The 16,392-nt window shown below is 37.7% G+C and overlaps 1 protein-coding gene across 2 annotated transcripts in view; it reads left to right on the top strand.

The window, feature by feature from the left end:
- ctnnd2a (catenin (cadherin-associated protein), delta 2a) overlaps positions 1 to 16,392 on the top strand; it is a 324,872-nt gene that overhangs the window by 22,700 nt on the left and 285,780 nt on the right. For both annotated transcript variants that reach the window (XM_084398526.1, XM_084398527.1), the window contains exon 2: positions 1,137 to 1,270. In XM_084398526.1, coding sequence (XP_084254652.1) covers positions 1,142 to 1,270 — 129 coding nt within the window. In that variant the 5' untranslated portion in view covers positions 1,137 to 1,141. The remainder of the gene's footprint in view (positions 1 to 1,136; positions 1,271 to 16,392) is intronic.

Genomic DNA, 16,392 nt, shown 5'->3' on the forward strand with positions numbered 1-16,392 from the left:
TGTCTGCATAAACTTCTGAATTATTTCCATGAGTCTTTTATTCTCGTGGGTGCGTTGAAAAGCTTTGGGGTGAATTATGTGAGCATGTGTGAAGGGAAGAGTGGAGGAAGGTAAACAATGTGGAAATAGTGGTTTAAGGAGGCATAATCTGATTTTCAGAACGCTAGGCAGAGACACGCTGTCGTGTCAGATGAGGCAAGTCATCTTTATTAACAAGGGAACAAAGTTGGCAGGCTTGGCCGCAGCCGCTACTGAGTGTGACAAAATATCCAGAGATTGTCCTACATAACCATTTATCTTGATCTGAGTCCAGCTAATGCCCAGCACAGTTATTATTTGGAATCTGTTCCTAATCAATACAGATGCTTCATTGGTTGTATCAATCATGTCTTTCTACATCCTGACATTTGCTCATTTGCAGCTGTAAATAGACCGTGGGGGTTTATGAAATAACTAAGGCATTAGACTAGACTGAAAATGCCTGACTATTTGCTGTTGGTGGATTTCACTGTTATTAATCTAAAATGTGTCACTTGCTTATTACATCTAGATCCAAAGAGGTGAGGGAGGCTCAGACTCTCAATATTCAAATAAATCCTCAAACTTACCTTATTGACTCATACTCCAAACTGTACATTTATAATTTTAAGTTCATGAAATGAAAAATCTGTCCTCATTTACTCACCCTCATGTTGTTCCAAAGTTGAATGACTTTCTTTCTTTTGTGGAACATAGAAGATATTTTGAAGAATGTTTGTAACCAAACAGTTTTGGTTCCCACTGACTGACATTGTATGGACAAAAATACAATGGAAGTCAATGGGTACCAAAACTGTTTGGTTACCAACATTCTCCAAATTATCTTATTTTGCATTCCACAGAAGAAAGAAATGCACATAGGTTTGGAACAACATGAAAGTTAATAATTATCGAGCATGCAGTGTGTTAAAATAGTAACACTTCAAAAGGCAAGGTGTAGGCCATCAGTCGAATTAGAGAACCAGTCTTCTTTGTAAACTAATCATTTTAGGATCGTTACACGTTTTCTTGCATGCTCTTAAATATCATTCAGTAGGCACAGCAAGTTTGAGTCCAATGACGAAGAGTTGCTAATAAATGTATTTTGTTTTCCCCAGAAGTCATGCCAGTTCCAGAACAGCCTGCTGAAGCAGAGAACGCCACCATGCTCAGCCCAGGACTGAATGCTTCTAATGGGGATGGATCTGAGACTGAGACCACCTCTGCCATTCTAGCCTCAGTGAAAGAGCAGGTAGGACTTTTAATGTCCACTGTACTACTTCAATCACATTTTGGGCACAAAGCCAGACCTTTTCAGGGGAAAAGTTGAATTCTTTGCGGAACTGTCCGTGACTTATCAGGAGACAGCGGTAATCTGCACACATTTGTCATATTAACTCCTGTGCCGGACCTTTTCTGTACACTTTCTGGGAGACGTCGATTAAAAGTGGAATGATAAATGCAAGAAAGACAATTTTGTATGACATTGAGTGCTTGTCAAAAAGTAACTGGGTGGTATTAAAGTGAACATTGTAAAAGATTACACACATGTACAGTTATATGTACAGTAGGTTAGTAATCGTATTTAGATATATATGCAAAGACTCAAAGTACATTTTTACCGTCTATCTTTTTTTTCTCATATACACTACTGTTTAAATGTTTGGGGTCGGTAAGATTTTAAGTCTTTTATGCTAACCAAGGCTGCATTTGTTTGATCAAAAATACAGATTGTGAAATTTATTATTATTACAATAAATTTTTTTATATTTTAATGCATTTTAAAACAAATTAATCCTTTGATGGCAAAGCTGAATTTTCAGCATCATTACTCCAGTCTTCAGCGTCACACGATCCTGCAGAAATCATTCTAATATACTGATTTGGTGCCGAGAAACATTTCTGATTATTATAAATGTTAAAAACAGTTGTGCTGCTCAATATTTTTGTGGAAACTATGATACTTTTCAGGATTCTTTGATGAATAGAAAGGTTTAAAAGAACAGCATTTGAAATAGAAGACTTTTGTAACATTATAAATGTCTTTATACTGTCACTTTTTTATCAAATAAATATGTCCTTGCTGTATAAATGCATTAATTTATACATAGATAAATGTAAAAAAATCATACTGACCCCATATATAAATTCAAAAATAATGGAGAGGCCAGAGGGTTATTGAGTTAAAGCTCAGGTGTGACATTATAAAACCATCCAAAGATCAGCTGCTAAAAGATGGAGGAAAAAAACTTAGACATTAGGTGTGGGAAAGTGAGCTGGAGGAAAGTGACTGTGTGTGAAGATGAATGTTTGACTGAGGAAATGTTCCTGAGGACAAAATGCAGAGTTGCCGCAATGAATGCAAATTGAGAGACAGAGGGGGAAATCAGAAAAATGCCATAAAGTCAGAGCCTGCGGAACTGTTACACCTTGGGAATCTGTCTTGGTAATGATTTAATTGACACTACAGTATGCAACATATAATAGTATGTAATTTGTATTTGATTACATTCTTCTTGTTTGCCAAATCCCAGCTCAGCAGTAAAAGGCCACCTGTGTTTTACTCGATGATGGATGTAGTTCAGGCAGCCATTCCCATCCCACCTGGAACGGGCCCGTAAGATTGTGCAGGTGGCTATTCGGCCCAGTCCGTCACAGAAATTAGCTATTAGTTTTATTCATACACAACGAGTTCTCGCTGAGTTGCATGGAGTACAGACGGCTAGCTCATCAAAGCCTCAAAATGTTGATGGCTTCATGTACTGCTTTAATAAAAGCTACATTAAAATCAGAGGTGCTGATGCAGTGTTTCACTGAGCAGAACTGAGCATCTGTACAACGCAGTGCTGGGGTTTCATGGTAGATTTGATTAATAAACCTGTGTATATCTGTGAGGCACTTGCTGTGAGGAGGCTGTGTAAATCAATGATAGTAATGTTTGGAGACTCTCCTCTCTCTCTCTCTCTAAAGCCCCATCTAGCTCCAATAAGCCACCTGTAAAATATCTTTGCGCAATTTATAGGTATTGTCTTTGTTTCAGAACGTGGAGAAGTAGGTTATTGGTAAAGCAGTGTTTAACACTGTAATGCGTGGCATATGAAATAAAAGTCCGAAAAATCAGTCTATTGAACCTTCAAACAACAACAAAATAAATGGAATATAAAAATTGTTTTGTAAATGTGCCAATGTATCATATTTGATGTAAAGTCTGAAAAATAGATGTTTTTGATAGATTACGTTTCAGTGTTATTCATTTATTTGTGTTTAACTTAAAATGAGTGTTAATAGAAATAGATTAAATGAACTTGCACAAATACTCTAATATTGACTGATACATTACATTAAAAAAAAACTAATCTCGGTTATTAACCTATATGGTACCTATACATGGGTATTCTTGCATATTTAAATGTTAAGGGCAAATTGTGTTCTTATAAATAACAGAACTAAGTTTTGTCTATTTTATTGTTTTTGACTATTTTAAAAGCTATAATTTGTGAAACCTAGACTGGCCTCGAGCTTTATAGTTGACAGCATGCATCTCATCTCCACTGTTATATCAGACTTGGATCAGTATTTGGTCTTGATGCCAAGAGCACTGATTCACAAAGATAAGTAGCAAACATTACCAGCAGTTTTTGGGTGCTTAGTGACATTTATGCATCTTTCGTGGCACAGTAAATTAGATAAAGTTCTCCTGTAGTCTACTCCTATGTTGTCATTCAGTTCATTCACTACAGACATACTTTAACTGACTTCAAAATTAGCAGAGAAAAGGACTTGAAATAACACATTAGCCTACACTGAAGACTGCATATTATTGTACATTGAAATCAAACCCACTTGCATATTTTTTTTTTCCAAGAAGAAAAAGCACATTTTATTCATTTCAAGCCCTCCAGTGAAAATATTGCTCTGTTCTGATCACACAAGCAATTAAGGCATTATATTTGCAGCCTTGAGATATCATTGTGAGGATGTGAGAGATATTTCTTAGCAATTTCAGAAAAGCACAGGCTGTTCAAGCCTCATTATGCCAACTCCTTTCATAAATCCAGCACATGTTTGGCCTTCACATTCCAGTGGGCTGGTCCCTGTGTAATAAAGCCTTTCATGTTGAATACTCTGATTAGAAATAAAAAAGCAGAATAACAGAAGTGTGCTTTATTAAATAAGCTATTAGGTTGCGCACTGTTAGATGTAGGCCTACCTATTGCCAGACATCTTAAAGGTTGTATCAGTGATTTCAGGCCCAAAAAAAAAAGATCACATTCATCTAATCTTTCCTAACGATCCACTAGCTGCCCGCCCCATAAGCATGCCGTCAAAAAAACGTGTCTCTTTAGGCAGCCTAGGCTCTGAGATCTGCACACAAAAACAATAGGTTTCACCAACCACTCCGAAGAGAGGTATACAACTATGTTGACAATAGAATAAAATAATTCTTGCAATCCTCATCCATCAAAACTACTGATCTATATAAATGTCATTTAAATGTCAGCAGTGATAAAAAACATTATTAGCGAGACGCTGGTTTGCTTTATCCAGCCGAAAAACGTAAATTATCATCTGGCCAACGGTGGGATGTTTTGGCGTTCCGTTCAGTCTGTAGTCCTCACACAGTGAGGGCTCGCGCTCTTCTGAAACAATCACAGAATATGACAGAGCTTGTGTTTTAAAGTCAAACCCAGAACTGGAATGAATAATTCACTGAAAGTGCAACGTGAGTCGCTATAGACCTTATTCACAGCAGCGCCATCTGATTTTTAACGGGAATGAAAGCGAGGGTGTGAGGGATATGCATCTCTTCTGTGGGTTGAAACACTGCAAAAATGTCTTTCAGAGAAATTTCAGTAGACAAAAACCAACAGAAAATGTGAGCTGGAAAATAAGTGATCTAGGAGCTTTATACAGCTTTTTACAGAGGATGCCATTGAAAACACGGTAAGTCTATCCCTCACAGCCTCGCTTTCATACATGTCATGGTTTGGACTGATTGTTTGAATGAATTCGCCTACTGGATCATTGGGCTGAAAATTTCCCAGGAGTTTGGCTTTTTATTTTAAAGGGGTCATTGGATGGCCATTTTCCACAAGTTGGTATGATTATTTAGGGTCTTCATGTAAAGTTTGTAACATACTTAGGTTAAAATTCCTCAATGGTTGTCTAAAACAACACCCTTTTTACCTCCTCAAAAACAGCTCAGTTCACAGCGATGCCTTGGTGGACAGTATACAAATGGCTGAGGGTGGAAATATGCTAATATGGGAAATATGCCAATACAGGACAGTCTGTCAGTGGTCATGGGCGGAGCATGAGCAATATGACATCATATTGCTCAGAAAATTCAAACGGCTTGATTATTTGAGGATAAAAAATTGAGTGAATGGATTTTTTTCATTGTATGGTCGTTGTGTTCACACACTGCAAAGACACATTTATGTGCAAGCACCATATAAAAGTGAATTTTGCATCCGATGGCCCCTTTAAAACAAGATTTTATGTAAAATTACAGTTATAAACAGTATTTTATTATGAAAAATGACCGTTGTTTTTTTACAGGATTTTTTATTTTTTACAGTGCTTAAAATGGTTAGAATATAAATTTCCACCTACCTGGGTTACAGGTGCTTGCACCATTTTACTCCAAAAATCATCTGACCGCATGACGTAATTTATGTTAATTACGCCATTTCACGTGCTTCAGTAATTTATTTGCGTTAAATTATTTTAAGGATTTTTAATTAATCGCATACGTTAACATGTTAACGTCGACAGCCCAAATTAATTGATTAAATTAATTTAATTTATGAAATTGTATTAATAATAATAATAATAATAATAATTATTATTATTGATTTGTTTTAGTAACTGTTATTAAACAATATTTTCATTTATGAATATTTCATTGTATCATCGTCATCAGATCCTTCTCTGAACTTTTCCCCTGAAAGCCCCTAGATTAAGAGATTTCTATTATTCCGTCACGGTTTACTAAGTGTCACAAATCTTTTACATTCCATGGCATTTCATATGTTAGTCAGTGCTATTTATATCTTTGTGTAACTCACAGAATGTGAATCATAGCTGCGTTATTCTGCGATGTATCTGCTGATGTGCTCTTAGGCTGTTATGACCTCCATCCGCCCCTGTCCTATCTAAATCCCCAACCACCACCCCTGAATAGATCTCTCAACCACCTCCTGCCCATCCCGCCACTCATTCACGTTGAGCATGGGCCTGTAGGATTACACCCGAGAGCAATCACCATAAACAGCACCATCATTGTAATCACCATCCTCATCACCGCACCCATCAAAATGGTAATGCACTTCAGCGGCGGATCGCTGATTCGGTGTGCTCTTGAGTAAACCCTGTTATGCATTCACGTACAGCACGTCACCCATATAAGGCCCTCAAAAAGACGAGGCTCTGTGGCTTTCTGCGATCCGTATCATGCATGACTTTGTGTCAGGGCTGCCTGTGAGCTTCGCAAGATCTGTATTGAGTTTAGTGAGATGGAGAAGGAGGGCTCATAAATATGTATGTCATGCAAATGACCATCCGTCCTGTTTTCTTTGAAGTGATGTGTGTGATCTCAACAAGAGGCGGCAGTTGTGTGTCCCAATCAAGTTGCCCGTGTTAGGCGATCTTATAAATGAACCCATCTTATTTTGGACGCGAGGGCTCGCTCAAAGAGATTGATTGGGAAGGGGCTGCATCTACCAAATTGAGCCGGTGTAAGTGGATGCGTGGGACAGGTCTCAGTGAATAAGCTATGATGAAAGGCAAGCTTTTATTTTGATATTAAACGGCACGGCGTGCAGAGTTTCTGTGATCAGTGCCTTTGTTTCACATGAGACTGCTGTGGATCGTATTACTGAGAAGAAACTCAGCAAATTGAATGTGATTTATAGGTGACTAATAATAAACACTTGTGACTCAAACATAGTAGAGTCGTGGTATGATTTGCTGTTGAACAGTAGTATGATCGTACGTTGTTGAGTGAAACATGGTATACAACAAGATAAAAATACATTTGTTTAGGTAATTGATTGTTTTGTGAAAAAGGCATTCCAGACTGAATGTGAGCCATTTTAGTGTTGGAAGTCGATTCCAAAAAGAATCGATTCCTCAATTCCGAGGCGTTGGATTCCATCCATCGATTCCAGAACCAGGAATCGAAATCAGGAGTTAACATCCTTAATGATTCGTATCGACAGCCACTTTTGAGGATGCTTTTTAAAAAGGACATGGAAATTGAATTTAAAGTTCAGTCAAGAGGATACCTCAACATATTCCAATGGAAGTCTTTATTTGCTATTATTGCTGTAACCTGTATTATATTACTAATAATTTGGCATTAAAGGTTTCTATTAGATATTAGCAATATTTTAGAATTCAGATCTGGTCTCAATGTCTTTTTGTAAAAGCTTTCTGTACCCAAGTCCTTAGGCATCCGGCATTAATCTAAAAAGATGTTGAATGCCACTGAGGAAACTTTTAGTTGGAAGCTTCAACCATTCTTCTTTTCTTTTTTTGTTTTATTAAATGGTGCATTGTTGATACTCAAGGGTTTATGTTAAAGGGCATCCAGAGTTGGAACCAGCAGAGAGGCAGAAGCCACAGTAAAGCTCGCGTCAGTCAATTCTGAGAGTATTTTCCTCAGATAAATCTAAATGTCATTGACTCTCAGTCTGGAAAATATCCAGCATTCCGCCATGTGATCGTTGAGCAAGAGCTTAACATTGAGCCAGTCTCCACAAGTTACAGCCATTTTTCGAAGCTTTCATATTGTTTTCACAGCACAATAATTACCAGATTATTCTGCCTTATTCTACGTCTGGGCTTTGGCGATGATCTAAATATGTAAATAGATTGAATGAGCAAATAAATAAATGAATTATCACGTTTTTGTTTGAATATATACAGTATATACACTCACCTAAAGGATTATTAGGAACACCTGGTCAATTTCTCATTAATGCAATTATCTAATCAACCAATCACATGGCAGTTGCTTCAGTGCATTTAGGGATGTGGTCCTGGTCAAGACAATCTCCTGAACTCCAAACTGAATGTCAGAATGGGAAAGAAAGGTGATTTAAGCAATTTTGAGCGTGGCATGGTTGTTGGTGTCAGACGGGCCGGTCTGAGTATTTCACAATCTGCTCAGTTACTGGGATTTTCACGCACAACCATTTCTAGGGTTTACAAAGAATGGTGTGAAAAGGGAAAAACATCCAGTATGCGGCAGTCCTGTGGGCGAAAATGCCTTGTTGATGCTAGAGGTCAGAGGAGAATGGGCCAACTGATTCAAGCTGATAGAAGAGCAACTTTGACTGAAATAACCACTCGTTACAACCGAGGTATGCAGCAAAGCATTTGTGAAGCCACAACACGCACAACCTTGAGGCGGATGGGCTACAACAGCAGAAGACCCCACTGGGTACCACTCATCTCCACTACAAATAGGAAAAAGAGGCTACAATTTGCACGAGCTCACCAAAATTGGACAGTTGAAGACTGGAAAAATGTTGCCTGGTCTGATGAGTCTCAATTTCTGTTGAGACATTCAGATGGTAGAGTCAGAATTTGGCGTAAACAGAATTAGAACATGGATCCATCATGCCTTGTTACGACTGTGCAGGCTGGTGGTGGTGTAATGGTGTGGGGGATGTTCTCTTGGCACACTTTAGGCCCCTTAGTGCCAATTGGGCATCGTTTAAATGCCACGGCCTACCTGAGCATTGTTTCTGACCATGTCCATCCCTTTATGACCACCATGTACCCATCCTCTGATGGCTACTTCCAGCAGGATAATGCACCATGTCACAAAGCTCGAATCATTTCAAATTGGTTTCTTGAACATGACAATGAGTTCACTGTACTAAAATGGCCCCCACAGTCACCAGATCTCAACCCAATAGAGCATCTTTGGGATGTGGTGGAACGGGAGCTTCGTGCCCTGGATGTGCATCCCACAAATCTCCATCAACTGCAAGATGCTATCCTATCAATATGGGCCAACATTTCTAAAGAATGCTTTCAGCACCTTGTTGAATCAATGCCACGTAGAATTAAGGCAGTTCTGAAGGCGAAAGGGGGTCAAACACAGTATTAGTATGGTCATGGGTGTTGGAAGAAAAAAAAAAGTGGGTGGGTCCTCCCCCAGAATTTTTTTTTACTGGAGTAAATACCATTTCATGTATTCTGGTGCCTTTTAATTAAACAAGTAAACTAAACTCCACTTCACGTCGGGCGGTTCTTTGCCTCCACGTCGTGCATTAAATGCACAGAGCTATCCGTGGATTATCCCCCTAATACCATGGTCATTTGCCAGCAATGACAACTTAAAGCTGTAGTGTTATTGATGTTTGCAGCGCAAGACTGCTTACCGTACAACGGGCGGTTACTTTCGTCAGTTGCGGCTCGTTAGGAAATATAATGTAGCGATTCAGCGGAAATGTTTAGTTTAATTTATTAGGGAATTCCTCAAGTGGAATGGATTTGACTGACGAAAAGCGAACAGACAAATGCGCTGAATTAGAGACGGTAAAAGTGAGTGGGTATAATATCATTGGTCTTAAAAAGTGGGTGGGTCTTGTCCCACCCATAAACAATGGTTCCGACGCCCAGGAGTATGGTGTTCCTAATAATCCTTTAGGTGAGTGTATATGTAAAATGAATAAAATGAATGAATATTTTATTCTGTTCATTCATTCCTCCATGCATTCATGCATTCATTCAAGCAATCGTATTGCTTCCAGAGCACAATAATAATTGTGCATTGATGGAATACAAACGTAGGTCAGGGTATCAGCAACTATCTAAATAGATTGAATGAATGGAAAATAAATAAATGATAGAAAAAATAAATAAATGCATACACATGAATTAATATATTTTTTATACAAATATCTACAGTATCAATTAAATATTGCAAGAAAAATAATCACAATATTGCATGAATACAGCTGTAATAAAAAATATAGATTGATTATTTAGAGAAAAGACTAGTCAAATTTTTTTTTTGAGCTCCTACAAGTTTCTACATGACAAATATTTATTTTAACTAGATTTGCATGTTTCACAGTGTCCGTTGCAATGCATTCAGAAGTACAACATCTCATAATGTGACTTTTCTGTTTTATATGAACATGGAGAGTGACACGTTGTTTGGTAAACAGTGTTACACACCGACTGCGTCATCCAGGCCTCGCTTGCCTGCACAGGCTGTCACTGCTGCTATATCACACATAACCTCTCCATCCCTCATGGAATATGCTCGCAAAAGAACGAGAGCCGTGCAAATACTGTAATGCAGCATTTGCGTTTGGGCCAGAGAGTGAAAAGAGAGCACAAGCAAGAGAGACCGAGCGCTCGCGCAGCAAAGAGAAATGAATATGTCACACATGGAGCAGACACGTGTGCGGTTGGAGGCCTCAGGGGCCTGTCAGTAATGGTTGGCCTCAGGGAAGAACAGCATAATGTTGTCAGTGTTTAGTGGATCACTACAGCGACCAGAGAGCGGGCAGGCTGTTTCCTCTGTGAAAATCACCCCGCACCCTCCCATCTCGACCTGTCTGCCTCGACTGCACAGCCAGTTTGCTGTCCTATTCAGAGCTACAGCCTCCTGTCTGTCTGTTAATCTGGGTTACAGCTCAGCTTTGCGTTGCTCTTGCTCACACTGGGCTCAGCGGCTCGGTTCATTGTATGTGTTTGTATTTGTGTGCGGTTTGTTTAGTTTTCTGTTGCTTCGTTTATTCACCCTCCGCTGTCAATGAATCCCTAATGAAGTTTAACAGGCGACAGTTTGCATGAACACTGACCTAGAATCAACTCCATTGAGCGATTGTAATCAACTGTAAATGTGTGTGCACTCGCATTGGGATATTGGATACCAGGTAAAGTGGTGTGGGACATCATAAAAATTATGTTTATGGATGTTAGCTTGTTTTGTGTACACTATCATTATTGAACTGATTGTATCTTAATTAGAAATTGACCATGCAGAAAATGTCCTTCATTGACGTTCTTCAAGAGCACTTTGCAAAAAAGAGTCTTGCCACTAGGTGGCAGACATATTAAAGTTCAACTTGACACTTGGAAAGTCGAACAAGCTCAATGTGAAATCAAAATGGACACTTTTTATTTTCTAAATGCACATTATTTTCTCATAGAGTACTTTATTCAAAACAAAATAATAATAATACGAAGAACATTTCTAACTCCTCCTCTGAAACAACAATATTTTTAGCTGATGTCATCAAGCCCTTTTATTTTTCAGCTCCTGCTCTGCAACTACCTGTCACATAGCAGTCTATGAATTCATAAGTTTTGGTCCATACTGCATCTTATTTTGTTGAAGGTCTTTTTAATGAAAAAAAAATATATATATATGATGATTTACTTTTTTTTTTTACTTTTTTTTATTATTTTTTTTTACCATTATTATTAAGTATAATGACTCATTTATAATGTGGGAGGAACATGGACAATGTGTTAACTGTTTAGCTTTGTTAAAGCTAAAATAAATAATTGAGAATATCTGTATCAATTTAGTGGTTCATCGGTTTTTAAAAATCCATTAAAATGCAATTGAATAGCACTTTTTTATAATCAATATTATTCCAAAATCAGCTTCATATAAAAAATAGTGGTTGATTACATTTTTATGTTTTTGAAAGAGGTCTCCTATTCTCATCAGGGCTGCAGTTATTTGATAAAAAAATAAAAATAAAGTAAAAACAGTAATATTGTGAAATTATTAGATAAATAAATACAATAGCTGTTTTCTTGTTTAATAAATCCATAATGTGCTGATTTGGAGCTGAAAAAACAATTATTATAAGTGTTGAAAACAGTTGTACTGTAAAAATTTATTGTAGTGATAATTTTTATTTGATTAATAGATTAGAAATGTGTTCTGACATTATAAATGTCTTTACTGTCCCCATTGATCAATTTAATGTACACTTGCTAATTAAAAGTATTCATTTCTTTAAAAAAGTTACTGAGCCAGAACTTTTTAAACAATGTTGTAGGGACATTTCAAGAAATGAAAACTGAAACTAGTCACAGATAAAACCTTTCTTGATCCAATCAATTCCCAATATATAAAATATATTTTTTAAGGTTACACTTTATTAGGTTACACTTTATTTTAAAGTGTCATTGTTGCAGTGTAATTATATATTTAAGTACTGAGTAATATTAAGCAACTACATGTACTTACTATAGGGTTAGGGTTAGGGTTAGTTGCATGGTAAGTACATGTAACATAACAAGGACACCGTAAAATAAAGTGTTACCCTTTATTTTAAGGTCAAATGAGTACTGAGTAATATTAATAAACTGTACTATAGAGTTTTAGGGTTAGTTACTTGTAATTGTGCATAATTTACTGTTATTACTATTAAGTGCATGTAGTAATGTGTAACTGTCACCTTAAAATAAAGTGTTACCGTTTTAATGTTAAATGTGTCAATACTAGTGGTTCGTGTCCAAAATATTTGGTAATAATCATTTGAGGGAATGTCTGTATGCTTTCTTTTGCTCTTTTATTTAGTTAAATCTGTTCTCAGAGATGTGTTTGACATGGACCTCATGTTACTGACCGTTCACAACATGTTCTTTTTGATGAAGGTGTAACACCAAGGCCTTAATTGAATGAGACTTAGGGGCCGTTTACATGACACCTTTTTCAACTAAAAACTGAAAACTTTGTATGCGTTTTGGCATTAATTTACACAACAACAGTGTTTTGGGGGCCTGAAAACAGGTTTCAAAGTGCAAGTTTTTGAAAACGATGCTATTATCGTCTCTGTGTAAACTACAAAAATGTGAATTTGTGAAAATGGTGACATCATGCACATGTCTATGTGTTCAGTCTATAGGTGCGTAGTAGTGTTTCTTTACAAAGAGACCTCACCAACTACTGGCCTGACACGAATAATATAGTGTTTTTAATTGTTTTCACAGATCCTTGTGATTCAACAGGGATCGTTTTTACAATGTTGTTGTCTGTACTCCATTTTTAGTACATCGTTGTCATGTAAATGTACTTTTAAAGTGAATCTGTTCATCTAAACGCCTTAAGGACACATCAAATTTCAAGAAATCTTGTATATTTTGAATCTGTGGTATTGGTGTTTGGTAGCTTCTGCAGTGACCAGCTGTATCCACAGTCAGAAAGAGCACACTGACCTTAAGCCTTATTGTAACTGGGCTGAGGTGGGGTGGAGGTACACGACAAACACACAAACATGCATGTACACACTCTTACACATACAGCAACAGCAGACGCTAAGCTTGATGGGGGCAGGGAGAGGTGCTGAGCCCAGGTGTTACTCATCACTGTGTCCTTTTAGCCAATAATGAGATTGCCCTGGTAACGCTGTTTGCCACGGTTCTTCTGCACATTAATTCAGAAGAAATGCTCACAAATGCAGCATTTCTGGGGAAAATTGTTTGTTTCCTGGTATTGTTGTTTTCACTTTGTCTGCTTGAGTCGACCTACTTGTCACAAAAAAAATATACAAAAAAAATTCAACCACAAACTTGGGGAGTGGGGCATTTTTTGTGGAAGTAATATTTGGAAAAAAAGAAACACACCAATGAACATCTAGGGCCCTATTTTAACGATCTGAAATGCAAGTATCAAACGCGAAACGCAAGAAACTTTGTGGGCGGATCTCGGGCGCTGTAGCTATTATACCAGCGGGATAAATGACTCTTGCGCCCGACGCAAATCTAAAATGGGTTGCTCTGAAGCACCAATCAGAGCGTCATCTCACATTCCCTTTAAAAGCAGGCGTGCTTGTTCCATGGCGGTTTGCTATTATAACGGCGGATTTGCCAGGCGCACGCCAAGAGTGGTTCACAGCCGAGGAGACCGACATTCTCGTCAGGGCCGTAAAAGACAGAGAAGTGACATTGTATGGGGATGGGAGAAACCCACCCAAATTAGCTTCGGCTAAACAGGTGTATAATAATTTGGGTAAATGTGTAAGATAGATTTATGCCTATTTTTTCACATCTTCATGGACACCACAATGATTTCCCTTGTGTGGAATATTTTTCCTTGTCATTATGTATGGTTTTCAAAAATGCCAACTGTGTAGATGAGAGAAGCAAAGTGTATGCATGTTGTGCACACGCTACATTATGGCCAAGCATGCGCCCTTAAAATAGCATCTGAATAACGCGCCACTGACTTTAGACTAGGTTTTTCCTGGTCTGTGGCAGAATTGTTTTCTGAAACTGCAAAATAGCACCAGGGAACGTCTGCGCCGGAACACACCTCCTCTTTTCACTGAACCGGCAACGGGAGCGCAAGTTCATTCCCTAATTTACCGACGTGCGTCTGTGGAGGGAAAAATCCGCTGTGCGTCGGGTGCAAAATAGGAATGATACATGCGTCGGTGTACAAAGTCAATTGCGTTGGGTGCAAGATATGGCTCCTAGTTAGTAACTACACTTATTTAAATCTTACAATATGACAACATCAGTTATTGTAAGCTGTATTTGTTTGATTAACAAAGAAACAAAACAAAACAGGCCATTTGTTCGTCAGGAGGGGCAAAATATTGGTCACGTATGGTTTTGATTCACTAAAAACATTTAGAATCATCCGTATCATTGCTAAATAGACTCACTAAAAACAACCAATCATCTAAAAAGAGTTATTAGTTTGTGAATCACACTCTGGTTGCAGTGTATTCGAAAACCCCCCCATAGCCTCATTCACTTTTCCCTACATTAGTCCACTAATATAGTCCACTTGAGAGAGTGAATGAAAACTAGTGAGTGAATTCGGACACTGAGTTCACCGGAAAGTATCTACATTGGACCAGCGGTTTGGAAAATGTCATGGATTTGATTCCCGATTCATTCAGGAATCGGACTAAACTGATCACGCTGTCACCATGTTGTGATTCACTTAAAGTTAGAACCCACTCATACGATTTCTTAATTCAGGAATCGTTCACATGTTGAAGTTTTTGTGCTGTATTGAGACGCATGCGTCTTAATATGGCAGGTAAGAACAACTGGGTGTTTTGCATACGTTTGCAATGAGCTTGTAATTGTACAGACATTTGTAGACATGACAAATGTTCTGTCACTCTGCCCTTGAATATACACCCGTATTAATGTTATCAGTAAAGCGCATGTTGGAGATGATTGTATGGGACATATGCATTGTTAGCCCTGGGGCCCTTCACCGGGGAATTGGCAGATCTTTCTGCAGTTTAGATTCGAGGTATCAACAGGCCAATCTTGAGTTTCCACAGCTGACAGACTATTTGTGTTAATCCAGAGACAGAGGCTGTCAAACATTAGTGTTGTACATCACGTCCTCTCTGCAACATGGTGAAAATAATAACTGTCGGTTGAGACTCCTGCAGAGTGAAGAAGTTGATTATGCAATCTGCAAATGCAGTATCAACATTGTGTTTGGCTTCATGGTGCAATCCTTTCACTTGCTCATACATTTCACTCAATACATTTTATGAATTTCTCTCATCATCTACAGGGGAATTTTTGATGTTATAAGAGGATAACGCTTCTTTGAGAATGCAATCACTGATTCATCATTCATCTGTTTGTTGTCTGCATCATCTGTAGACTGACATGCAAAATTCCCTTTTCTTTTTGTGTATTGCAGCATGTGGTGAAAACATCTGATGTGAGCTGTTCACTGAAAAATATTATCGTGATTTTAACGGCAAAAGACCAAAAATGCTACTGTGAAAAACTGTTACTTGTTAACAGAAAGTTTCCATACATACGGTGAATAACTGTGTCTGTAATAGATCTAACCTTGCATTTAATGTATTTTTACAGTAAAATAGCATTCAATTTACAGTTTTTGAAAACCCAGAATTCCCTGCGTGACACTTCACATTTGATGAATTTTCATTGAAATAACTGTTTCTGCACACAATACATTACAAATTGAAAACGGCTTTTTAAATTAGTTTTGTATTTTGGACGAGACAGTTTTAGGATAACAAATTAGTAATCTGGGTTCCTCTTGAAGGCCGTAGTAATTCAACCTTGACTAAATGGGCTGTGATAATAAATTTTCTATGCATTTTGCTGTTAATTAGTTTAACCATGGAATGAAAGCATTTGAAGCTTATTACTTCACATCAAATTGTCTTTGCTTCTGTAATGTGGCTTTCATATTTAGCATTTCACATGAACTGTGTTTTTCTGAATTGCAATTATGGGCTTCCAAAGGATTTTTATTAGTATTGATATTGATCAGTTATTTGTTACATGTAGTGGCAGTGGTGGTTGGTTTTTGGCATTAGTCAAAGGAGAGATTTAAAGTTTTTTTGTTTGTTTTTTTTGCCTGGTATGAAA

Source organism: Rutilus rutilus, assembly GCF_951802725.1.
Source record: "Rutilus rutilus genome assembly, chromosome: 24".
NCBI classification, from domain to species: domain Eukaryota; kingdom Metazoa; phylum Chordata; class Actinopteri; order Cypriniformes; family Leuciscidae; genus Rutilus; species Rutilus rutilus.